The following is a 26,487-nucleotide window of genomic DNA, read 5'->3' as shown; positions in this document are numbered from 1 at the left end:
ATTAAACTCTATCAAATTGACAAAGTGTCTTAATTTAATTGCGGCCTTACCTACTTGGCTACTACGTGTAGCACGCCGGTCGTTAGGCGAAAGAGCTGTAGGTAAATTACTAATAAATAATATAATTTTATGAAGTAACAGGAATTCAAAGCCGTAAATACTCGTGCGATAGCACGTATTTAGACAAACAACGAGTATTTTTTTCTGTATAAATAAGCCTGCTAAAAGAGTAACATATACAGTTACAAGTTACAAGTAATCGTACAAGTAAACATCATGTTAGTTTCGACAGTGTGGGTGGCGGCCTGCCTCGCCAGCAGTGCCGTCATGGCTGTCTCTCATCTTGACAAACCATACTACGACCTGAACGACGCCGAAAACCTTTTCAAAGACTTCATTAAGCAGCATGGAAAAGTATACAACGGAAGGGAGTATTCCGAAAGGCTTGAGATTTTCAAGGAAAGTTTAAAAGATATAAACTCTCGAAATGAAAAATATCCTCAGACGGTGTTTAAAGTGAATCATTTTTCTGATTTAACACCTGAAGAGCTGGAATTATACCGCGGTGTCGTGCCTGTAAGAAATGTATCAAAAGCTATCCCTTATCGAACAAATACTCTGTCCAGGCTACCTGAATTCGACTGGAGGAAAGTGGGGGTTATTACACCCGTCAAGAATCAAGGAAAATGTGGCTGCGGGTATATCTTTAGTGCAATTGGTAGGTATTTTTGTATTTTCTCTTTTTCAAATAAAATTACAACGGCTAAACTATCTATATATCTATAAGTCATAATCAGCTCGTTAAACATGTCCGATCCGTCGAGAAATGTATAATGTAATTTATTTTTATATATGTTAAACTATAAAGGAGTTTTACGCTTTAATACATTTATTTATGATTAAAAAAAAGAATTGACTAGCTGTTTAACTTATATTTTACACTATTTTTAATCGATAAGGTACCTAAGGTAAGATAAAACTATCACCGGCGCGCCTATCTATACAAGTGTTGGAAATCCTTATACTGTTTGTCTTGCCTCGAGCAAAATAAACTGTTTGTCTTTTATGAAGAATACAGTATCTACTGATATCAGTACACTCTGAAGGCTTGTCGACACAATGGCCCATGATGGGCGAGCAGGCATGCACGATTGTTTGGAAACCAGCGATTGATAATAAACATAGATGACGAACTAGCTCTGCAAAATGACCCCACACACATTGTGCCGAAGCGGGCGGGGCGTCAACTTATTTAGTTCGCAAATGGCGGCCGTGACAGTCATAGTAAGAAGTACCTATTCAAATTATATCTTTAATAAAAGAAAATATGCCTTATTGTGCGGATAAATGATGTGCTAGTCGTTCCAAAAAACACTGGAAAAAATATGGGATTACTTTTCACGTATAGTTTAGCTAGGATCATATTATTATGATTTCTCTTGATCACAACAGGCTTTATATGGGGATGATGTTATGCATTTTAAACAACCATTGCTGTTAAGAAACTTTCATTTTTAATTTGTTCAGGTTGTTATGTTAATAATTTAAATGTGTGATAGTGAATAGCCGTTGTAGGTGGAGGTTTTTTATGTGTACTTTCTAACTAAGTCCCGGTATCTCGCTGCTATTTATAACTTTTCATTAAGTTCGCGGACGTCTGAACCGATTTGGCTAATTTTAGTATATTCCAATACCGGGGCGGTATAGACAAAATCGGCCAGTAAGCGTGTCGCGTTTATTGGCCGATTTTGTCTTTTCACTAAACAGAGTCAGTGATTTGGTCCAATGACTGAATTTTTCTAGGGAAATGATGATATGGATTCGCCATTTTAACATCCTGCGTAATTTGATCATATCCCTTAGAGATTTGATCAAATCTCTGTTTTTATCATTTCCCTGCGTTATATTCATTATCCCAGTGTTTCCAGAAGGCGCAAGCAGGCGACTCTAACACTAGGCGCAAGAGGCTGTTAGAACTGTCACGCACGCGACGCATCAGGGAGGCAGTTCTATTATTATTGCACCGAAGCAATCAGTGCGCGCCTCCGCGAACATATGTACCTGACGCGCTGCAAAAACGAGACAGTCCCAACTGCATCCTGAACCCATTGTTGTACTTGACGCGGAGGGCATTGATGCCCTTTTTAGTATAATTATTCCACAGTCTGCACGTGTAAAAGGTCTGGCAAAAACGCTTTAAATAGCGTTATTTTGACTTTCTCATTACACCACGCATTTCATTGCATTGCGCATAATCTGTGAATATTTGTTACATCTCAATGACTACGTGCCAATCATCGTGCTCGTGTCTACACAATCGCCAATAATCGGGGTTTTAATCGTCTATCATGAGCCATTGGGTACTTGGGCAGACGAGCCAATATAACATTTTTGAAAGAACATTACATTTTTACATTCATTTTTTACATTTTTGTTATTGCTTCAATGTTTTTCACATTGTTTACAGGTACCATGGAAGGCCGGTACGCTATGAAGTATAGAGAGTGTCTGGCCTTCTCTGAGAGCCAGGCCCTTGACTGTTACGAGAACGCTGGATGTAATGGAGGCAACCCGTGGCAAATCATATGGCAAGTATTATCTTTTCCTTCTAAAACAAGTAAAAACAACAACAACATAACTCGACTATGTACACAGAGTTTTTTAAAGTTATTATTTCGGGATGAGGTTGTTAATAATTACAAATACGAAATACAAATACGTTTATTTGATTACTTTTTTTAGCAGCAGGAAGTAGTCCATCTTGTACAAAGTGTAGGTAAGTATTTATCTCAACAATGTGCAACAATTTGATTTAACTGTCAAACCTTTAAGTTATTGCAATGTTCCTTATAAAATGGGTAAATGCTGTTTTTTTTAATTTATTTAAAATTTGCTTATATTTAAAGAGTATTTGATCAAAATTGCTACGAGTACGAGAATCAAATAGAAAGAGTTTTATGACTATTCTTATATTTTTTTATGTCGTCAGTAAACAATTTCATTACACTTGTAAGAAAATGAGTACATTTTATCTAGTTTCTTTACAGTGCGTATGTAGAGAGAAAATAAAGAGTTGTTTCGCCTCTGGCTAGCTACGCAGCTATGCTTACTCTTTAGCTATGGAGTGTGGAATTAAAAGGAGTGAAATCTCTTATGGTAGAACTGTTGCAAGTGTCCAGCTGTCAGCTATAAATAATAGTTCCAAATCTCACCAGAGTAGTGCTAGAGTAGCTAAGAAACTAGGCGTTATTGACGGAGTGAAGTGTGCTGTCTATAATTTGATTTTTTGTTCAAATATTCTAGGTATTGTATCGCCACTTATTTAAGGTATTTTGATGACACTTTTTGGTACATGGAAATTCCATTCCTTACCCTTCCATTCTTCGATTCCCACCTTCCGTATCTTTAGCTTAGTGACAAACGTCAAACACCGAAAATGGCGGACACAATTTGTTCTCGATAGCCTGTCTAGTACATTTATGTTAGTGTGTCACGCAACGGATTCGAGTCAATCGTGAAGTCTAATGCCACAACGGAATTGGTTGATGAGTTCGCATCACGAGCGCGATTGGTCGCAACGCAACTAGCGTTAAGCACGATTGACTCGAATTCTGCGTGAGTGACACCACTGAACTAGCACCATTCCTAGTGCCCGTAAGGCCCATCCTTCGATATATGCCAATATTTGTACAGTCAAGGTATTAAATATATACACTGCCAAAGTGCTAAAAATATGTATACACTGCTTTAAAGTATAGGCAATAAGGTCGTGTATACATATTTTTGGCACTTTGTCCGTGTCGATATTTAAATAATAAATAAATAATAAATATTATAGGACATTATTACACAAATTGACTAAGTCCCACAGTAAGCTCAATAAGGCTTGTGTTGAGGGTACTTAGACAACGATATATATAATATATAAATACTTAAATACATAGAAAACACCCATCAAACTCAAAGCCGGCAACTGGCAGGAAGTGGCACAGGATCGGGACAGGTGGCATTCTCTCGTTTTGGAGGCCAAGACCCTCTTTGGATCACTGCGCCACAATAGTTAGTTTAGTTAGTTAGTCATAGAAAACACCCATGACTCAGGAACAAATATCCATGCTCATCACACGAGTAAATGCCCTGACCAGGATTTGAACCCGGGACCATCGGCTTCGTAGGCAGGGTCACTACCCACTAGGACAAACTGGTCGTCATCAGGTCGTCATTTAACACCTTGACTGTACACAGATTTTTGGAGCTTTGCCCAAATCAACATTTTAAACCTTCTTATTATTTATTTAAGGGGTTACATGTTCAGCAAATGTGGGGTTATATTGGAAAAAGACTATCCATATCAACCAGAAAAGCAAACTTGTCGTCAAAATAAGAGTATGGCAGTTACTCACGTGCTACCCGTTATCACAGGATGGGGAGTAAGTGAAGAAGAGCTTTTATTGGAATTCTTAGTAAATATCGGACCTCTAGCTATCTGTGAGTATAACATTGTTTATTTATTTATTATTTATTTAAACTTTATTGTGCAAATTTACTAAAATGGGTACTAATGGCGGACTTAACGCCTTGCATTCTCTACCAGTCAACCGTTGGGCTAAACAAAAACAGTTAGTTTGGTGCAGGAGTATAACTTAGCAATATTTTTTCCATTATTCTAATAAAATAAAGAATTGCCCATTCTGCGAAGTAACATTTTAGTGTTTATGTCAAAGATTTCAAAAGTGAAGATAGGTCCGTTCATACCCGTCCGCACGTTCTCGTTTGACAATCGAATTGTGCGCACGAATGCCATAACGCGATTGATTGATGAGTTCTGCAGTCACAGCACGATGGGCTCGCATTCGTCGCACAATGTGATTTGATACCAATGCACTAGCCTTTCGTAGTTCTTGTTAGGGCCGTCTTTACGAAGTATTTTGTACCTAATATGTCAATGGTTTATGTCATAAAAAACCGGCCAAGAGCATGTCGGGCCAAGCTCAGTGTAGGGTTCCGTAGTTACACATCCATCACAGTAAACTGCCTTGAAAGGGGGTAAAGTACCTTCGCGGCGTTGTACGTCTTTGTTTGTACTCAAGAGGGAAGACTTTTTGCAATACTTAACTCAAAAACGGCTTAACCGATCATGTATTGTTAAAGTTTTATTTGAAAGGTTTTACCAAGCTTTACTTTCACGATTTTTTTCATATTTTTTGGAAAAAATAGCGTCCCTCGCGAGTCGGACGCGCCCACGGAGGATTCCGTATAATTTTATTATTATGATCCATTTATTTATTTTTCATCTCAGGTTAGGGTTTTAATGATATGAATATAAAAGTAAAATACAAAAAATCATATAAAAAGAATACAAAATATATATAAACATATTTTTAAAAAATCCTAGCCTAGGGTGCCGCCAGCAGGAGGGGCAGGGCCCAAGCTGCTGGTGATCCTTCTGCATCTGACCCTTGATTTAGCCACCTAGCGAGAGTCTCTCAAGATGTTGGTCGAGACTCTTCGCTACAAGGGCGTTCCCTGAAACGACTATGGGAACAATGATCGTCGAATCAACATCCCACATGGTGGTTATCTCGTGAGTAAACTCTAGGTACTTACTGGACTTCTCCTTCTCGGCTTTCACGAGATTCTCATCATGGGGGATGGTGATGTCGACGAGCACGGCCCGGCGTTGCGATTGATCTATTATCACAATATCAGGCTTATTATTCTTTTTATTTACATTTATAGTTTTCCGATTTTGCCCTGTACTTGTAGCGTATTAATACGATATAACTCGCCATATTTTATAGTATGCCTAGGTCAACGGAAAATACCCTATGAATATTGATTCCCTTGAGAGTGTCTTAATATATTATCGACGCCGGCAAAACGTCCCACTTTGTCGCTTGCCATAAGGACGAGATTTGCCTGTATCTTTATACGAATAACCTTACAAGGGATCCTTATGGCAAGCGACAAGCCGGCCGCGGTCACATATAAGATTTTTGTGACATAAACGGCGTATCTTTTAGGGTTCCGTAGCCAAATGGCAAAAAACGGAACCCTTATAGATTCGTCATGTCCGTCTGTCTGTCCGATTCTGTCACAGCCACTTTTTTCCGAAACTATAAAAGCTATACTGTTCAAACTTGGTAAGTAGATGTATTCTATGAACCGCATTATGATGTTTACACAAAAATAGTAAAAAAACAATAAATTTTGGGGGTTCCCCATACTTAGAACTGAAACTCAAAAAATCTTTTTTCATCAAACCCATACGTGTGGGGTATCTAGGGATAGGTCTTCAAAAATGATATTTAGGTTTCTAATATCATTTTTTTCTAAACTGAATAGTTTGCGCGAGAGACACTTCCAAAGTGAAAAAATGTGTGTCCCCCCCCCCTGTAACTTCTAAAATAACAGAATCAAAAATCTAAAAAAAATATATGATATACATTATCATGCAAACTTCCAACGAAAATTGGTTTGAACTAGATCTAGTAAGTAGTTTTTTTTAATACGTCATAAATGGTACGGAACCCTTCATGGGCGAGTCCGACTCGCACTTGGCCGCTTTTTTTATGTTAACTTAGAAGTCTGATTTTTTCACAGTTCAAGGGACTGTGTAGACTTGAGTATGGTTTCGTAAAGGGTCTTGACAGACAGACGGATTTTTTCCTTTTGAGGTACGGAACCCTAAAAAAAATGGTTTATATGTCGTTTCAGGTTTGAGTGCTGCTGATTTTAAACATTATTCTGGAGGAATCCTGGAACCCGACTTGTGCACCGGCAAACCTTTCGATCACTGCGTGCTCTTAGTAGGGTATGGAGAAGGTTTGTAAGAATGTAAATTTGCTAAAATCGATCAAAAGTATAACAGAAATTAACACAAAAAATATTACTTTGCTGATCCGCGAAAAGTTAGCATGCTAGTTAATCAGTGCTAGCCCGTTATACTTACTTGCTTATTTTAACATGCAATTAATATTCCCGCTCTCCCACTGCAAAAATAAATACGCAAATAAATAGTCCTGGACATGTTGACGGTCTGATGTCCGACAACTGAAACACAGACACTGAGTTTTCGGACGTGAGACCGTCAACATCTCCAGCATCTCCTGAGGATGCCTCGTAGAGAGGCGAAACATGTGTCGAGTTTTGTACTTTTGGTGGTGGGTTGTTATATTTATTTGCGTATTAATTTTTGCGGTGGGAGGGTGGCAATATTAAGTGCATGAAAATATACGCAAGTAAGTATAGCGGGTTAGCACTGATTGACTATTGGCACGTTAACTTTTCGCGGATCAGCAAAGTAATATTTTTTATTTTAATTAGTATGGATTTCCGCAAAGTAACGCCTGATTCTATTCATTAATATACCTAACAGAATTAATGTGTAGGTAGACACTATTAAAACACCTATCTTTTACTCTTATTATTTGACATACATTATATATTTATGTAAAATAAGAATAGTTTTAAATATTTTGAATATTAGGTACTAGCGTTTAAGTAACGAAGTGATGCTATTAGCAGCACATTGCATGTAGGTTGAATACGTGGCACTTTTGCTTTTTAAGGGCTCATCTTATTTAAACTTAGATCTTGCAAATAAAGGATTTTTGTTTTGAACAAACAATGGCAGGCTATAAATAAGAAGTTGTAAGTTTCCATTAAAATCCATTTTTTAGCATGAACGATGTTCTTAACGTCATTTGTTTTCTTCTACAGAAAATGGTAAACAGTTCTGGACCATAAAGAACTCGTATGGAGTAATGTGGGGCGAGAGGGGCTACGTGCGCATACGTCGAGGCGTCAAAGCGTGCGGCATAACGGGGAAGGACTTTTTCTTGTACTTCGCTGAAATGTTATAACGCCCTTAAAGAAGGAGGCCAATTCAAACTTTTATTGTGATATCTTAATCATGTCATTTTAATATTATTCATATGTTAGTATTGTCGCGAATGTGAGTAAAATGACATAATTTAAATATCATTTTTATTCGGATTGGCGGATTTTGGATTTCTCCATCAACTAGAAGCTCATGAAAAGTTACTTGATATCTTCTAATGTTCATAATAACTAACACGGACACGAAAAAATATTCGACGAGTTCGCGAAGAGTCCCCTTAAATCTTATATGGACTTTAGATTCAAAAATAACAATTGATTCACGCAAAGGAGTTCCATGGTTGATTTAAATACGAACAGAAACCCCGCTCTTCTTGGAAAGAATACGTATAATAGCTTAAAGTATAAGTGTACAATCTGTTAGCAAGATGCGCTTATTGTGTGTATAGACAGAACTACTTTTGTCTATACACACAATAAGCGCATCTTTGTGAACGGCACAAACTATAAACGTACCTAAGTTCACATGCATGTGTTGCCTTATTTTATTAATTTTGTCAGAAACCTTCAACAATAACTCCTGTCATCTTAATCAGAAATAAAATAAATTTGGATTTGACGTTTCAATATTTGTTTTTATTTTATTTATTACCTGTAAGAACTCAGACTGACAAATATGGCCCTTGAAGATAGTTATATCTCTAATGGGGCCCACTGATTACCAGTTCGCTGGGCGATATCGACCTGTCACTTATTAGCGATTGTTGGCAAATAACTTTACTGACATGCCGATATCTTCCGGCGAACTGGTAATGAGTGGGCCTCTTAAGAGTTTGCACTAAAAAACGAATTGATGAACAGGATGCCTAGCCAAGATGACAATGATTGATAGAAAACGCCAATCCAAACACAAATAATGTATGGAAATAGTCACGTAGCTGTTCGTAGCATCATGATAGTTTTTTTTTTTTTATCGGTTGGCGTTTGTCGATATATGAATGTACTCCATCTTCAGTTATCCTCAAGCATTTTAAGGTCTCTAAGCTGTCCTTCCATTTTACTGTTCTGTCTAACTTGTTGTAACATGTCTAAGGTACCTGAGCTGAAGGTGAAAGTGGCCCCACTATTAAAACACGCAATACTCATAACGGACCAATTGCAACTCGTCAAAGTTTAGGTCTTGTTTTCTTCCACGAAACTTCATTTAACCATGATTAGTCAATTTAAACCACCCAAACTATGATTGGTCTATTATAAAATGAGGCGCTGTGATTGGCTGCAGCGTTGTCACTTGAAAATACATGAGAATGGACACCAACTCTAAGTAGACGGTTTCATCCGATATAGAACATGTTTTAAATGCAATATTTTGGTATATTTTATTTTTTAAATTGTATTAATATACAGGCTTATTACTTATTTGTTCGTTTATCGCACGTATTTAAAGACAATTAAGCCTCCGAACCAATTAATACATTGTACCGTTCATCTTATAGGGCACCTGCGACATTTAGTTAGGTGGCACAGAAATATGTCAAATGTAAATTAATGTAAATTTTATAGGTCAAAATTGAAAAAAAAACAGCTGGCATTTGGGATTTTTAAATTTTGCTCTGATCAAGATGAAAACCGATATCTGAGGATCTGAGCCGCCCTACATTATGAGTCTGAGGTCAAATTTGGTAAAAACGCCCGACATCTTGAATTTCTCTGTTTTGACTCTAATCATGATGAAAATCGATATCTGAGGATCCGAAAGCAACTTTATACAGAATCTGAGGTTAAAAAAAAATGCCCGCCATGTTGGATTTCTACATTTTTGCTTTGATCAATAAGGCGGGCGTATTTACCAAATTTGACCTTGGAATCACACTGAAGGTTCTCTCGGATCTTCAGATATCAATTTTCATCTTAATCGTAGCAAAAGTGCAGAAATTCATCTCGACCAGAGCCAAAATGCAGACACCGAAGATGGCGGACTTTTTTTTTCATTTTTTACCTTAGATTCATAATGAAGGGCCGCTCGGATCCTTAGATATCGATTTTCATCTCGATCAGAGCCAAAATGCAGACATCCAAGATGGCGGAGGTTTTTTTTTTATTTTTTACCTCAGATTCATTATAACGGTCCTTTCGGATCCTCACATATCGATTTTTATCATGATAAGAGCAAAAATTGACATATTCGAGATGTCAGGTGTTTTTACCCAAATTGACCTCAGAATCATAATGTTGGGCCGGTCGGATCCTTAGATATTGATTTTCATTATGATCATGGAAACAATTCAGAAATTCAAGATGGCGGGTGTTTGTTTCATATTAACCTCAGATTCATTAATTTCATTATAAAGGATCCTCAGATATCGATTTTCATCTTGATCAGAGCAAACATGCTGAAATACGTATTGAACACGTTCGTCATAGGAACAGTTTGTATGGGAAAATATCATTATTGTTTTTACTATTTGCCTCGCATTCTTTCCATATTGTTTCACCATTCAAACCATCCCTGGACCTAGAAATATTCCAATACCAAAAATAGCCAAATCGGTCCACCCAGCCGTCTGCGTTAGTAAAAAAATACACATAAAAAACCTTCACCTACAACGACGATTCGTATTTACCATCACAAATTTAAATTACTAAAATAACAACCTGAACAAATTAAAAATTAAAGTTTCTTAAAAATAATGGTTGTTTAAAATGCATAACATCACCCATATAAAAGCTGTTTTGATTAAGAGAAATCAAAATAATATGATCCTAGCTAAACTATATGTGAAAAGTATTCCCATATTTTTTCCAATGTGTGTTGGAACGACTAGCACATCATTTATCCGCACAAGGCATATTTGTTTTGTTAAAGATATAATTTGAATACTTCATACTACGACTGTGACAACGGGCCGCCATCGCCATTTGCGAACTAAATAGCTCCACGGCACAATGTTGACGCCCCGTTACGTCCGCTTCGGCACAATGTGTGGTCATTTTGCAGAGCTAGTTCGTCATGTGTTTATTATCAATAGCTGATTTAGAGCAGCTCAGTATGACATTAAATATATACATTTTGGCTGACCAAATATATATTTTTGTTCATCAAATAGGAATCTTTCGCAGATTGATTAAATGACAGACATGTGTCATGTGTGTGTGATATCCAGAGAGGAAAATAAGGACTACGTTTGTATGGATAGGCGATTTCACTCAAGTCCTCCAATTTCGTCTTAAGTGACATCGCTTGAAGAACCTATGGCAGGGGGGGAGGATAGTCGTGTGCTCTTGCCCTTTATTCGAAAATGCGTCACCTATTTTACTTAACATAACTTAACATAAAACTTTTTTCTTAATATGGCTACACTTTATTTTGTCAGTATGGATTAAGTCTCTTATCCAGGCCATGAAACAAACAAAAAATCATCTGATAGAACAGATCATTTACGGGCATCGTTGCAATAAGGGTAATGCGTTTACTCACCGTTCTTAATTTAAATTGCTAAAGTTCTCAAAATGGCCCAAAAACTATTAGAAACCGTGATACACGAGTTGCAAAAGAGAGTGACTATGCTTGTGAATAAAGTGAGTGCACTTGAAGTGAAAATTACGAAGCAAATGCAAATAATTCAATCACAAATTGAAGTGACTAACCGACCAAATGCAGATGTCCACAGCGAAACTTCTAGGACTACCCTCGAGTCATTTACGCCTTCTTCTATAACTATAACTATAAGATACATATTGACCAACCTACCAGGCAAAATGCCTGTATTGATCATATAATAAGTAATGATATTAATGCTATCGGTGAACTTCATTCGCTTCAAATATCTGATCATAATACGGGTCAATTATTAATAGTACCAGATGTCCCAATGATAAATCGTAGCTCATATTGGTTTATTAGAAAGCGAGACTTTAGCAAAGAAAATATAGATAAATTTTGCAATTGTCTGTGCTCATTGACTTGGTACGAAAAATATAATGAACCAGATATTGATATCGCATTTGACATTTTTCATAAGTATTTAACATTATTTTATAATTTATGTTTTCCTGTAATAAAAATGAAAATTAAAAGGAAGTCATCTAAAATAGCCTGGCTCAGTAAAGGAATAAAAATAGCATCAAAAACAAAACGTATACTTCGTTATAAATATTATTCCACGAAAAATGAATTTAATAAAAAAAAGTACTGCGATTATCAAAAAACTTTCAAGAAATGTTTGAAAACGGCACAGAAACTGAGTAACAAAAAATATATAATGAATGCAAAGAATGTGTGCAAAGCTACTTGGAGTGTAATCAAAGAGAATAAATACATCAAACAAATCGTTTGATCGAAAAATCATTGATAAAATAATATGTAATGATGTGACGATCACCGATCCAAAATTGATTGCAGATGCATTTATAAACCATTTTATAGGGATCTCAAAAACTCGCCAAGATCAGGAAAATGTTAAGTACTCAGCTAAAATTACTGGCGTTGATGCTAGTATGTTTCTTTTCCCTACAGATTAACAAAATTCTTCAGTAAGCATACAGTGCTCTCCAAGCAACAAAATGGGTTCCAAAAAGGGAAATCTACCAGTCTGGCTGCCTTTCAAATGGTAATGGAAATTACGAAGGCTTTAGATAACCGAGCCTCGACGACTGCTATATTTTTCGACATGAGCAAGGCGTTCGATTTGGTACAACATAACCTGCTTTTGTCCAAATGTGAAAAATGCGGATTACGTGGTAAAGTACTAGATTGGTTACAAAGCTATCTTAGTAACAGACAGCAATATGTGGAGATCTCGAACATTAACGAAGATAATGAATATGTAAGCTACAAATCAGACTACATGACTCATACTGTCGGTGTGCCTCAGGGGAGTATCTTAGGGCCGTTACGGTTCCTGATTTATATCGACGACTTGCCATTAAGCACTAATCATCATTGCATTCTCTTCGCTGATGATGTATCTGTTATCGTATCCAGCGAAAACAAAACTAATCACAAAAATGATATTAATGCAGCACTTGCCAATATAATAGGTTGGCTAAATATAAATAGTCTGCAAGTCAACATTAGCAAGACCACATATTTGCAATTCTGTAATGGATATGGGGAAAAAGAAAAAATGTTACTTTCATATAATGTTAATGACCAACAAATTACAGAGTCAGAGCAAGTCAAATTTCTTGGGATTTTAGTTGATGATAGGTGTCACTGGACACATCATATTGAAAGCGTGTGTAAGAAAATAAACAGTTTTGCCTATGCCCTTTGGCTTTTAACAAAAATTACTAGCCAAAAAACAGCAATCCAAGCGTATCATGGCTACGTGTCATCTAGTCTACGATATGGTATAACTGTATGGGGTAACGGGTCAAATATAAATGGATTGCTTATAGCTCAAAAGCAGTGTATACGCGCGATTTGTGGTGTTTCGGTATCAACTTCATGCAGACCATTATTTTAAAAACTGATCTTCTCACTGTTCCTTGTTTATATATATTTGAAATGTGTGTATTTGTAAAATGCAATCAAAATCTATCTACAAAAAATGACGAAATATGTAACTTTAATACGCGATACCCTAACAAACTGATATGTCCGAGAACACACACGAGTCTTTATAGGAAAAGTTGTTATCCCATGAGCATACGTTTGTTTAACAAGCTGCCAGATACTATTAAAAGCCTTACATTACAATTATTTAAGAGACGTTTATTTCAATGGCTTAATGAACAGACCTTCTATTCCATAAATGAATATCTGGATAAGTGAACTGCTACAGCTCAATTTATTTTGTATTATACGATATAATTAGTCTTTAATATTTGTTATTTTGTATGTAAATATTGCTATGTAAATACACATGAATTAATTTTGGACATTATTTAGGTGCATGTTTAGTATTAGGTAAAAACTTTAAAATTTGCATGTCACTGTGTGACAAGGTAGCTTGGCTCAGTTAACTATAAACTGCAACATCCTATGTATACCCTATCTTTCGCAAATAAATAACTTATGACTTATGCACCTGCCCCAAAAGCGATGCAGCGCCCTGAGCGACTGGTTAGGTCATTTTCCAAAAATCATTATTTCCTTGTAGCGTAATATCCAGTCGCATTTTTTCCTATTCTTAATTTACACCAGACGTATTTATTCCTAACATGATTTTTCCATTCGCATATTTTCCCATTAGTTAATTTAAATATTCTTAATTTACACTAGACGTATTTATTCCTTGCATGATTTTTCCATGCGTAGATTTTCCCATTAGACAATTTATCCACAATCACCCAAATTGCGTAAAGTTAGCAATATCGACGGAGCCCCGCTTGCGCGGGGCTCCTATTCTGTGCCGTTTGGCCTTCGGGCGTTTGAAGATACCTAACGAACCTAACTCCCAACACCGACAATTTTGCAAGGAATAAATACGTCTAGTGTAAATTAAGAATAGTTAAATTGGCTAATGGGAAAATATGCGAATGGAAAAATCATGTTAGGAATAAATACGTCTGGTGTAAATTAAGAATAGGAAAAAATGCGAATGGAAATTACGCTACAAGGAAATAATGATTTTGGGAAAATGACCTAACCAATCCCCTGAGCGTCAAGCGCGCATTAACGCGGCCGCTGCACACCGGGGTAAACCCAGCGCTGCAGTTGCTGTACGAAAGCGAGACACGAATAAAGTGAGTAAACCTGCCGTCATACCTGCATGTACAACACCCGAATCGAGCCCAAGACCGAGCACAATATATTATGAAGTTTGAAGTTATAAAAATCTGACATTAGTAATTTTTATATACGGCCAAAGAATATTATGCGCATAATATACGAGCAGCACAGCTTTTTAGGCTATTTGATGCATTATTATAGTGACATTTATGCGAAATAGAGTTATGCCAATCGTGTTATGCCGTGTCAAAATATTATTAAATATTGAATTGTCATTTTATGGGAAAAAGAGGGCACCAAGCAACAACTCTTGTTCTGCAAATAATTCACAAACGGTCAAATCTAAAAAAAATATATGATATATATTACCATGCAAACTTCCACCGAAAATTGGTTTGAACGAGATCTAGTAAGTAGTTTTTTTGAATACGTCATAAATGGTACGGAACCCTTCATGGGCGAGTCCGACTCGCACTTGGCCGCTTTTGTTATAATTTATCTGCTGAATAAATAGTTGAGCTGTAAAATTATTATTTGGTCAGCAAGATTAAAAATAGGTTCGTAAAAAAACATGTTTCTAAGCAGTTTAATTGAGATATATGCATATTAAAGGAATGGTAATCTGATATAATAAGGTGGCTAACGATTGATTTCAAAAATCGGTAAAGTTACAGGCGGCGCGAAATCAGCTCACGTTACAGTCACCAAAATGTCAAGGTCATCTAAAACCGAATCAGAGCACCCCAATATCCATGTGGTCTTGTCTATCCTACCCCTAGAGTAATTGCGAAAATAGAGGCGCGAAGGGAGGGCTGCCCTCGCCCGCTGTAACGGAGCGTGGGAACTAGCGAGGCGAGGCTGGGAACGAGCGAGGCGTGGCTGGGAGCGAGCTGAGGCTGGTCGCTTTCAAGGCGACCAGCTAGCCGAAGCTGCGGAGGTGAGTGTAGTGAAAGTACTTAGTCACAATAGGACGGAAGGGCTGCTCTTCCACAGCGCCGGAGCTACCCAAAATCAACAGCTTCACCCCACCGCAGTTGCGTCCCGGCTCCCTCACCCCTCACCATACGGTCCATATTGTACATTTTTACCCTTGAATACACCCTATCCAACAAAGACCCACCCTATCCCATTTTGTGAATGAGCAGTAAGTTTCTTGAAGGACAAAATGAAAAAGAGGTACTTAATCAAATAATGCCCAATATTTTTTTTTGTTTAAAAAATCCGCTGATCAGTAAAGGTAGGTTAGGTTAGTTAGACATTTGCTGACCAACGGAATTTTCAGCTAATCAATTGTCATCCAAAATGAAATAATCCGCTTACACACTGATTGCTTGACAAAATTTTAATGGGTCGCTTACTAGTTACTACCGATCAAATAATATTAAATTTAGCTCCGTTTGACATTTATTGCGATCTGGTTTAGAAATACTTGCTAACCTTAAGTTACTGACCAAGTATACATTTTGGCTGACCAAATATATATTTTTGTTCATCAAAATAGGTATATTCTACAAATCGATTATACCCCTATGACACCCTAATGAAAACAACCGTGTTAGTTGTCAAGCGGATCCCGGGCTCCCATCAGCCGTGGCGTGGCAAAATGCCGGGCCCACGCGAGGAAGTAGAATGAAAACAACCGTGTAGACACCAACCGAGGACGTATAGTCATCACGGCAGACCTCGCAGAAGTTAAGGTGATGTGCAGACAAAATAAGTGTTATTTGCCGCTGCATCCCTGCCGCGGTAATATAGAAGGGCATTAAATAGCGAACGAGTTAATGTTCATAATGAAGGCCACTGGGTCCTGCAGACCCATTAGCGACTGTTGCAATATTAATTGATAAGTTTTTACGACAGACCTTTACATACCTATTGTTAAGAAAATACCATTTAGTGGAATGTTAGGTTTTTTTTTAGTTCATAAATTCCTAATTTTATTTCGTCCAATACTTGTTTACTCGGTAGCAATGGAATGCTAGTAAGCATTTATTAAATTACATTTTTCAAGTTCATATATACCCTTTTTCCAATAAATTTTTGCACTCGGCACCATTAACATAAAATGTTTATCCTTATCGTAACTTAAAAATTCCGTAAATAATATTAAGTGAATTTAAAAAATTCAAATATATTTTATTTTTTTCAATATTTTTTGCACCCGGCCCCAATGACATAAACATTTTTTAACCTTATCTCAGCAATATTTCATTTTTTAATATATTAGCGAACTCATAATAACAACTGTCAGTCGCATTTCAGCGCTTATAAAAAGCTACACAAAAAAGTATTTTAATCAGTGGTTCAACAGATTCCATGGAATTACAGATCGGCATTTTTTTTTAAATATGATTGTGCCGACATTCTGGGTGGGAGTCTGCCTCGCCAGCAGTGCCGTCATGGCTTTCTCTAATCTCGACAAACCATACTACGACCTGGACGACGCCGAAAATCTTTTTAGAGACTTCATAAAGGAGCATGGAAAAGTATATGACAGGTCAGAGTATTCTGAACGGCTTGAAATTTTCAGAGAGAACCTAAAAGATATAAACAGACGAAATGAAAAGTATCCTATGACAGCGTTTAAAGTAAATCATTTAGCTGATATGAAGCATGAAGAACTGCACATCCACATCTTTAAAGAACGGCATTCTCAGCAATTGAGTGAAACGATAAAGAAAGTGACTATCCCTGATGGACCAAACCCTGCCCCGGACACATTTGACTGGAGGACACATGGGAAAGTTTCAGACGTTAAGAACTCTGGAAAATCTTGTTTTTTAGGCTCCTATATCTTCAGCGCTATTGGTAGGACTACTTAATTTGTGTCTTCGTTTTGAAATGCAGGTAGCATGCAGAAAGTGATGCTCGAGCAACTTGCTAGTTAACATACTTATATAAATATAAATCAAATCGGAACCGGACAGTTGGGTACCTTTCCTTGTAAGCTAATTATACGGTTTAGCCCATCTATTTTTAGTCACTCGCGCGACCTATTTCGGAGAGCCTAAGGTCCTCACCACACGGAGCGTAAGCTTAAGCGTCGCGTAAGCGTATCATAAAAACGTTACGAGTACGCGCGTAGACGCGTAGAGTTTTGGACACCCAGCGTCGCGTAAGCGTAATTGTTTTATAAATGAAATCTCATTAGTTGAAATCACGGCGTCGCTGGCGTCAGATGTCTTCGGCGGAAGTATCGACGATCTTACTTTCTCGTCAGATGAAGAAGATTTTTTATTGTTTGATTATGTCAGACAACCGTCGACCGATCGGGCGCCCCAGGTACCGCTGGTGTGATGTCGTGGAGGCGAACCTGCATCGGCTGAATGCCGATTCATGGCAGGAAACCGCGCTGGATCGGGACAGGTGGCGTTCTCTCGTTTCGGAGGCCAAGATTGATTATGTCAGAAGTTTTGTTTTTTACGCTACGTTTTGACGACGCTTCGTGTGCGGACTTGTTTAAAGTTGTTCGTGCTCGTAGCGCTCTCGTTCTACTTGCGTATTACGATACGCTTACGCGTCTCTTACGCATACGCTTCGTGTGCCTTAGTCGTAAATTAAACCGTAAAGTTGGCTTAATGTTAGTATCAAAGTGAATATATACGTACATACGTTTTGACCACCGGTCTGGCCTAGTGGGTAGTGACCCTACCCATGAAGCCGATGGTCCCGGGTTCAAATCCTGGTAAGGGCATTTATTCGTGTCATGAGCATGGATATTTGTTCCTGAGTCATGGGTGTTTTCTATGTATTTAAGTATTTATAAATACTTATATATCGTTGTCTATGTACCCTCAACACAAGCCTTGTTGAGCTTACTGTGGGAGTTAGTCAATTTGTGTAATAATGTCCTATGATATTTATATTTATATATTTATACGTAGTGGGTATGACGACACGTGTTTCTCACGACAGTTTAAATTAGATTTTTACATTTATTTGTCAGATTTTATTTGCTAATGTTTTTTCACTGTTTACAGCCAACATTGAAAGCCAGTACGCTATGAAGTATAATCAGTGTCTGGCCCTGTCTGAGGGGCAAGCCCTTGACTGTTGTCTCGATAACTGGGGTTGCATTGGAGGTTATCCCGATAAACTCATGGAGTAAGTAAGATTTAAGTATTGAGATGATCCGCTGATTTTAAATATAATGTTAATACATTAGTTCGTTCACGAAATGACGAATACATTTTAATATCCCATATTAAGCTCAGACTACCGGCCTTCGAGCCTGTCGGTAGTAATCCTGCCTAGGAAGCGGAGGCAGGATGTCCCGGGTTCGAATTCTGGTAAGGGCATTTATTTGTGTGTTGATCACAAATGGTGCAGACTTTTTTACAATAAAAATATACATAATGTGTAAACAGAGGATTATTATAACTAGCTTAAATCTAAAATAAGCCCTTGAGGCATTGTACCAAGGATGCTGGCGGCATTTCTTCGCGGTATCGCAATACTGATACGTTGTGCGAGGAAGCCACCAGTTTACGTCAACCAGGCGTTTCGCGATATCTGTGAAACATGTGCGCGTAAGGATGGCTATGGTCCATAAATATATGTTCCTGAGTTAGGGGTATTTTCTATTTTCTATGTGAGTATATAAGTATGTATTAAATATAACAACGTATTATATATGTCGTCGCCTAGTACCCACAATACAAGCCTTATTGAACTTATTGTGGAACTAGGCCGTTCTGTGTAAAATTGTCCTATAATATTTCTTAATTTTCATTTATTTAAACATGGATGTGTCCGTTCCTGGCTTTGATTAAGAATGAACCAATTTTATTAGTTGTACTTGCACAAACCAAATAGAATTACAAAATCACTTACATGAGAACATTATAAAACTAACATAAATTTTCAAGTGCTAACGGGGCCCTCTAATAATGTCTGCCGAACTGGTAATCCGTGCCCCCCCCCCTACCCCCCAGTTTCAAAGATGTAGAATTAACTAAATCACGAAGGAATATTCCCGGGACTCAAACTATCTCTATACCAAATTTCATCTAAATCGGTTCGATTAATTCCCTATACAAAAAACCACCTCCCTTACCTTAAAGGGTGATTTTAGAGATAAGAACTATCCCGGTTTAAGCGTGAACAGATTTTTTTTCATATTATATATGTTTTTACTTGGGAATGGTTTCAATATGATACCATAAACAAATTCGGTATCCCTGATTTATACGAAATCAGTACCAAACTTGGCCTACTCGTATTGGATTGGATCTTAAGGACCAATTCTGCTAAAGGAAATATTTTGTTCATGGAACGGCAACGCCATATTTCACGAGCATGTAAAGACTAAACGGGAAATTTGGACAGTTGAGCAACGATAAAAGAAAAGCGAACTTTTCTTTCACTTTAATCTACTACAGGCCACAAATTAAGAAATTTCTCGCCCTGTTTTTTGCTCAATATTCATTATAATGGACAATATATTCGAGTTTTATGGCGATGGCGGCCAGACCGATTTATTCAAATAATTTTTCCTTAATAATTTTCAACATGTTTAATCGCCCGAGGTGAAAATAATGTATGAAAAATAGAGTGAGCAACTTTCAATAAATAGTTTATCGTATACTGATTCTAAAATGCTATTATAACACATGCTAATCTACATCTTTTCAATTAAAGATAATATATGGCCTAGATTATCAACTTTACTACAGATCAAGGTTAGTTAATATAGGCCATTATAAATAAATGCCAAGCCAAAATAAATCCATAGTTGTTAGTTAGTTGATATGAATGTACGAGATAAAAAATATTTTTTTAAACTTGAACTGTGATAGCCAGACATAGAAATCCGTAGGGCAAAATTGTTTGACAAGTAGGTAGTTCCTGTATCGATAAACTCGACTATCGATGCTAGTTCTTTATACTAGTGATCACTCAAGGGTTTGCTTGTAAAAATATGTTTTTATTAAGAGTAAAGAAATAATTAAATAATAACTCAATGCACTCTTCTTCGATTTTAAGACAAGACAAGACAATTTTATAATTTTACACATCCCAATTTTCTTCTTCGTGAATGTCACATTTACTATTGTTAAAATAAACGACCAGAATTTGTTCCATATTTTCGGGCGTTAAGCGTCTCCGTCTTGGCTGATAAATCCATTTCAGGTGGCTAAATGACTTTTTAATTTTAACAATAGTAAATGTGACATTGACACGAAGAAAAAAATTGGGATGAGTAAAAATAGCTGTCAATAGAGTGAATATTAGAAGTGTCACAAGCTCACAAGTCACATGGCTTCGTACGCGGTAAAGAGATAATAAAATGGCTTTTTACAGCGAATTCGCCAGAAAACCGGGAATCATGTTGGAAGCTGATTATCCCTTTGTGGGTGAAAGGGGGTACTGTCATGAGGATGACACTAAAGTAGCTGTCGGGGTAATAGAAGGCTCTAAATTGATGAATACTGAAGATGAAGAGGTTTTAAAGCAGAAATTATACGAGATCGGACCATTGTCAGTGTGTGAGTACATAATGACACTGATACACAATAAATAATGAATTAATGTCACTGTACAGATACACCTATTCTAATTTTGTTAACAGGTTCTGAATTAGATCTGGATTAGTTATGGATCTATAAATTGTTTATTTTCTTTATATTTATTAAAATGTGTTGATATATTAATATTAAGTTAATCCAGATCTTATTATTATTATTAATCATTTATTCTCGTAATACACGGTACATATGTGTTACATAAGAATAGTACTGCCAAACTGCGAAGCGGATTGATGGCAAGTAATTTTGCTCTTGATATCCATTTGTGTCAGTTGAATATAACCATGCTGTATTATTTTAACTTAATAACTAAGCATGCAAAATTAATTATAATTATTCTAATTAGCCTTCAGGGTCTGCAAAGACGGGCCAACTTTTTATAGGTTTCCATAATGAGTTGACCCCCCTTCTATGCTCCCGTGGGCAATTATCTATTAAATATTAACCCAACTTATTATCTAACTATATAACCCAACTATAGTCCAGTACTGGAACTATGATCCACAAGTATGATAAGAAATAAATAGGCCAGGCAACGAGTGCTCAAAAAAAGTTATATTAGACCAGGATCTCTAGAACTGTGTCGTATGGTAGACCTCAGTTTGACTTCTGATCCCTGTAGTGGTGTTCCTAGGCTTCTAGAAATCCGATGTTGCCAGGCTGAAAAGGGGTGCCGTTACCCCCACCAGCTCTTTAAATTTTTCCTTTACAATTCTCGTACATTCGCCATCGAAAAAATCACAGTTTTTTCACAAATCTGACTTAAATTCAACGACTGACTTAATTTTGGTATCAATTTATAAATATTATTTCTAAATAAGTCGGATTTGTGTAAAAGGTGGCAATTTCGATAGCCCAGACGGTGCATGGGTTATTGAAAACATCAAACTTCTAGGAAATTATGACCTTGACACTTGTACCGTCTGGGCTATCAAAATCGCTGCCAACTTATCTTGGTCTGACTCTAAGTGGTACCTAGTGATACACTACTTGGTTAAGTGTTAAAATAGAACATTAAAATTCCATGGCGAGTGCGAAGTGTGTAATAACTTACGAGTCCTGAGATGTCGTTCAAGGGCCGTAGGCGTAGGGCGTATAGGATAATTTTCTACAATTTCGTGGAACTCTTAAACCTACATTATGTTTCAGGCATCGAAGATCGTGACTTCCAGTTTTATAATGGAGGCATTCTGGAACCTGAAAAGTGTATGGAACAGCCTATTTATATATCTGGTTGCTTCCTCTTAGTGGGATATGGTGAAGGTTTGTATTCAATTACATACATTAGTACTTGTTTAAGCTGTTTGAAAAAAGATAAAATAGATTATACCTATATCTCCTCGGATTTCACTAGGCTATAAATCACGGTCTTTTGATAGGCTTGCGTGGGGATATAGACCCAACAGGTAGAAGCCCCTTGGAGAGCTGCAATGTCATGTTATTTATTATTATTATTTGTAGACTGGTCTGGCCTAGTGGGTAGTGACCCTGCCTACACGTTAATTTTTTTTTTTTTCATACTACGTAATACTATGCAAACAAGCATACGGCCCGCCCGATGGTAAGCAGTCTCCGTAGCCTATGTACGCCTGCAACTCCAGAGGAGTTACATGCGCGTTGCCGACCCTAAACCCGCACCCCCTCGTTGAGCTCTGGTAACCTTACTCACCGGCAGGAACACAACACTATGAGTAGGGTCTAGTGTTATTTGGCTGCTGTTTTCTGTAAGGTGGAGGTGCTTCCCCGGTTAGGCTCTGCTCTAGATCTGGAATGACATCCACTGGCTGTGCCCTACCACACAAAGCGAGATGACATTCACAATGCCCATACCTCTCTTTTGGACGTAGTTTAAGGACGTACCCAGGTCCAATAATTTGGAGGGTTCTGATTTGGCCACTGAAAATTGTGTTAAATTCATTGATATAGTACATTTAGCTAGGGATATTAACTGCAGAGAAGACCTTTAGTCGCTGGAAAATAACTTGCTATGCACTTAGGCGCGGTACGCACTTAGCGGCTGGCCGCACTGCGGCTGCCTGCACGGCTAACCGGAAGCCCAGAATTGTATGTAACCGTATCATTTATATTTATACGTAAAAATTAAATTAAATTGCGGCTGCCGTCCAACCGCTCCGGTCGCTCGCAGCGCTGCGGCCCCTCGGGCAGGTAGACGGACGGTCGTTGTACGCACTACGCTGTTTCACAGACTATCAATATGGAATACGAAGTGTGCAGAGTATTCCGATAGAAATTTACGTCGGAAAGCTTGGGAAGAGTTGGTGGATATCGTCCATCTTGGAAATGGTCAAGTCGACTCGACCGCGCGGTCGCTGTACGTACTATCCAGCTGGTCGCACTGCTGCTGGCCGTTCGTCGGTTGGTCGCAAGTGCAACCGTAACCCGCGGCCAGCCGGAGGGCTAGCCGCTATGTGCGTACCTAGCCAGGAGCTTACGCGATACATTTGCTTTAAAGCAAGTAACGGCTAAAGCTAAAGCTACAAATATAATATAAATATAGCGCTTGTTGCCCAAAAACGTGCCATCAAAATCATGGTCTGTATACCGTGGTGGCAGTCCTCAGTCCTGCAGGGAACACTTTGTCCGGTTCAAAATTTTAACAGTGCCCTGTCTCTTTATTCTGGTGTTAGTGACTGGTGTCGTAAACATTTAGAGAACCCAGGAAGGACTTGGATTAATTGATAGCGCCTAAATTGAAAGTTGTTTACCATTGTGTGCGATATCAAGCAGTAAAATTGTATAACTGCCTCACTGGGCTCAAATCAATGCATGATGTAAATTTCATTTCATTATATTACAGCATATATAAATAACTTTAAATGCAGGCTAAAGGGACCATTTAATTAGTAAATGTTATTACCATGTTAACGACTTTATTTGTAATCTTTAATTTATTTTTGACCAAACTGACATTCATAAGACTGTAATTTTTACTATTTTGTATATTTTCATTCAAGTTTTGCATGTTTTTTTTTATAAAATTTTGATTCATTTTAGTAGGTTGTAAGTTAATAATCACCTTACAAATCTTATAATTCCGATATGATTGTAAAATTGTTATGGAATAAATTATCTTATCTTATGAAGCTGGTGGTCCTGGGTTCGAATCCCGGTAAGGGCATTTATTTGTGTGATGAGCACAGTTTGTTCCTGAGTCATGGATATATTTTCTATGTATTTAAGTATTTGTATATCATATATATCGTTGTCTGAGTACCCACAACACAAGCCTATTTGAGCTTACCGAGGGACTTAGAATTTGTGTAAAAATGTCCCTATAATATGTTTTTATATATTAAAGGGTGAGAATGTACCTAAGCATAGAAATAAATACATAAATGAAGCGAACTAAAATTTAAAATGAGAGTTTACTTGGTCGATTGATGACTAGCCTGACCTAAATTATTTGTGACACTTTCACTTACTTAACAATTAGGAAATTATTTGTGACAAATCAAATCAAAGGGAACCTTATGGCGGTCGGCGCGTACGCCATTATTAGCGGCGCGCCAAAACGAATGCGGTACCGAGCGACGTAAGCGCCGACCGCCATAAGGTCCCTTTTGATATGAATTGTCACATTTTTTCATGTTTGCTATGTATTTATTAATTAAATTGGAATTCTTCCACAGAAAATGGTACAGCGTACTGGACAATGAAATTCGCGGCGGGACCGGAGTGGGGGGAGAAGGGGTATGCGCGCATGCGTCGAGGTGTCAATGCATGCTTTATAGGCTATTATACGGCCACTGCTACCGTAGTATAAAATATGACTCACGCTAGACCGGGCCGGGGCCGGGCCAGAACGTCTGACACGTCATTTTCTATAATAATACATGGAAATCATACCAAAAAAGAGGTGTTGTCTAACATCAAATGAGGTAGTTCTGTTTTTTTATATATATTGGTAGTGATGAAATAGTAATGACAAATCCCAAGGGCTTTCGAGGTGGAAAACTTGGACTTGTTATTACCATTTCATCACTAGCAACATATTAAAATACAGAACTACTTACCTCATTTGATGTTAGGTAAAATGTACCAATTCCATGGGCTATAACGGCCATGCACGCGTTGCTTTCCATAAAAAACGAAGGCCTGGAAGCTCCAGCCCGATTCGGTCTAGCGTGAATGATCCTTAAACGCAAGTAAGCAAGCTCCGAAGAATCTAATTTTAACCCCAGTTATTTCTACGATGGTTTATGAATAAAAAATAATATTGTTGCATTAGAATTTTATTTCGAATGTTGATAAGTATTAATACGAAGAAGTGAATTTAGACTTAAACACAGTTATTACTAAAGTTTAATTTTTTTTTTGTTTTTCATCACACTTGCTCGGAAAAGAACTTATTTCGTGTAGGTGTACTGAAGGACAAAGGCTTATATTGTTCCCGCGGGAGATATACTACTAAAGGGCTAAATTTAACTAAACCAGAAACATCAAGACAACCAGGAAGATAATAATATTATGTATCGTCTACTAAGTAAAAAACGTAAAAAAATGCATTAACATTAAATATCCAAAGTGATATTCAAATAGAGATGATACAGTCTAAAGCTTAACGAGATATATCTAAATTTGTGGCTTAGAATCATCAAAATGAATTAAGCACGGTTTCCACGAGTTGGTATTTGTGTTTACGTTAGCGACTGCGTCAATTCGATCGCATTCCTTCTCTGTCCCTCGCAATCGAGCTTACACTGTCGCTAGACTTTTTCGATAACTTCTCTATTTCCGCTACCCAAAGGTTGTCTGGAAGAGATCGCTCTTTAGCGATAAGACCGCCTGTTGTCTGCCTCTACATTTAATCAATTATTTATTTTCCTGTATTTTTTTGCTGAGGTGTGCCAATAAAGAGTATTCTATCTATCTATCTATCTTGCAAGTATATAGTTTCCGTGTAAATTTTTGTATGGCATTCGCTCAATGATTAAAACAACCGTACAAGTGCGAATTGTACTCGCGTTGCAAGGGTTCCATACATCACACAATTTTTCTTTCTCTTCATCTCGGCAAACTTGAACTTAATATAACTAAAAACCGATTAAAAAAAAATCCGCGCCACGTACCTATATCAGACGTCGCCCGACTATATCAATTATTTCATGAACAGCGATGATTTATTTCATGAAAGACAATTACATAATAAATTTGCATTGATGTCAAAAATATAAGAATTTATATCATGATCGTCAAAATAAAATAAAAATTAAAATAATAACAATACTAACGAAATAAATTTATAGCACCAATAAGGATTGTCAATACTATTATAATAACAGTACGTAGGTAAATACTTACAAAATCCAAAATATAAATGTACAATGTCAAGACTTACGAAAATACAAGAACAATAAAAATATGAACGATAAATTAATAAAAGAACACAAATAATATATCCTAATAAGAATCGTCAACACA

At 37.3% G+C, this 26,487-nt stretch overlaps 2 protein-coding genes across 2 annotated transcripts; both read left to right on the top strand.

The window, feature by feature from the left end:
* The first annotated feature begins 232 nt into the window (after positions 1-232).
* LOC133520801 (procathepsin L-like) lies at positions 233-8,469 on the top strand. Its single transcript, XM_061855464.1, has 5 exons — positions 233-718; positions 2,468-2,588; positions 4,301-4,488; positions 6,718-6,825; positions 7,723-8,469. The coding sequence occupies exons 1-5, from the start codon at positions 277-279 to the stop codon at positions 7,863-7,865; spliced, it is 1,002 nt and encodes a 333-aa protein (XP_061711448.1). The 5' UTR covers positions 233-276; the 3' UTR covers positions 7,866-8,469.
* An 8,309-nt stretch (positions 8,470-16,778) lies between these two features.
* On the top strand, positions 16,779-25,290 carry LOC133520796 (pro-cathepsin H-like). Its single transcript, XM_061855460.1, has 5 exons — positions 16,779-17,326; positions 18,499-18,622; positions 20,822-21,006; positions 22,195-22,308; positions 24,696-25,290. The coding sequence occupies exons 1-5, from the start codon at positions 16,867-16,869 to the stop codon at positions 24,827-24,829; spliced, it is 1,017 nt and encodes a 338-aa protein (XP_061711444.1). The 5' UTR covers positions 16,779-16,866; the 3' UTR covers positions 24,830-25,290.
* The last annotated feature ends 1,197 nt before the right edge of the window (positions 25,291-26,487 follow it).

This window comes from Cydia pomonella, chromosome 8, assembly GCF_033807575.1.
Source record: "Cydia pomonella isolate Wapato2018A chromosome 8, ilCydPomo1, whole genome shotgun sequence".
Classification (NCBI taxonomy): Eukaryota; Metazoa; Arthropoda; class Insecta; order Lepidoptera; family Tortricidae; genus Cydia; species Cydia pomonella.
The sequence above is the reverse complement of the archived record's forward strand: the minus strand, read 5'-3'. Positions and strand labels throughout refer to the sequence as shown.

Bases quoted from the DNA above. Each gene is read 5' to 3' on its own strand.
- LOC133520801 (XM_061855464.1), top strand. From the start codon at position 277: ATGTTAGTTTCGACAGTGTGGGTGGCGGCCTGCCTCGCCAGCAGTGCC. The intron at 2,589-4,300 runs GCAAGTATTATC...TATTTATTTAAG, and splicing joins AACCCGTGGCAAATCATATG to GGGTTACATGTTCAGCAAAT. The intron at 4,489-6,717 runs GTGAGTATAACA...ATGTCGTTTCAG, and splicing joins TATCGGACCTCTAGCTATCT to GTTTGAGTGCTGCTGATTTT.
- LOC133520796 (XM_061855460.1), top strand. From the start codon at position 16,867: ATGATTGTGCCGACATTCTGGGTGGGAGTCTGCCTCGCCAGCAGTGCC. The intron at 17,327-18,498 runs GTAGGACTACTT...CACTGTTTACAG, and splicing joins CTATATCTTCAGCGCTATTG to CCAACATTGAAAGCCAGTAC. The intron at 21,007-22,194 runs GTGAGTACATAA...ATTATGTTTCAG, and splicing joins GATCGGACCATTGTCAGTGT to GCATCGAAGATCGTGACTTC.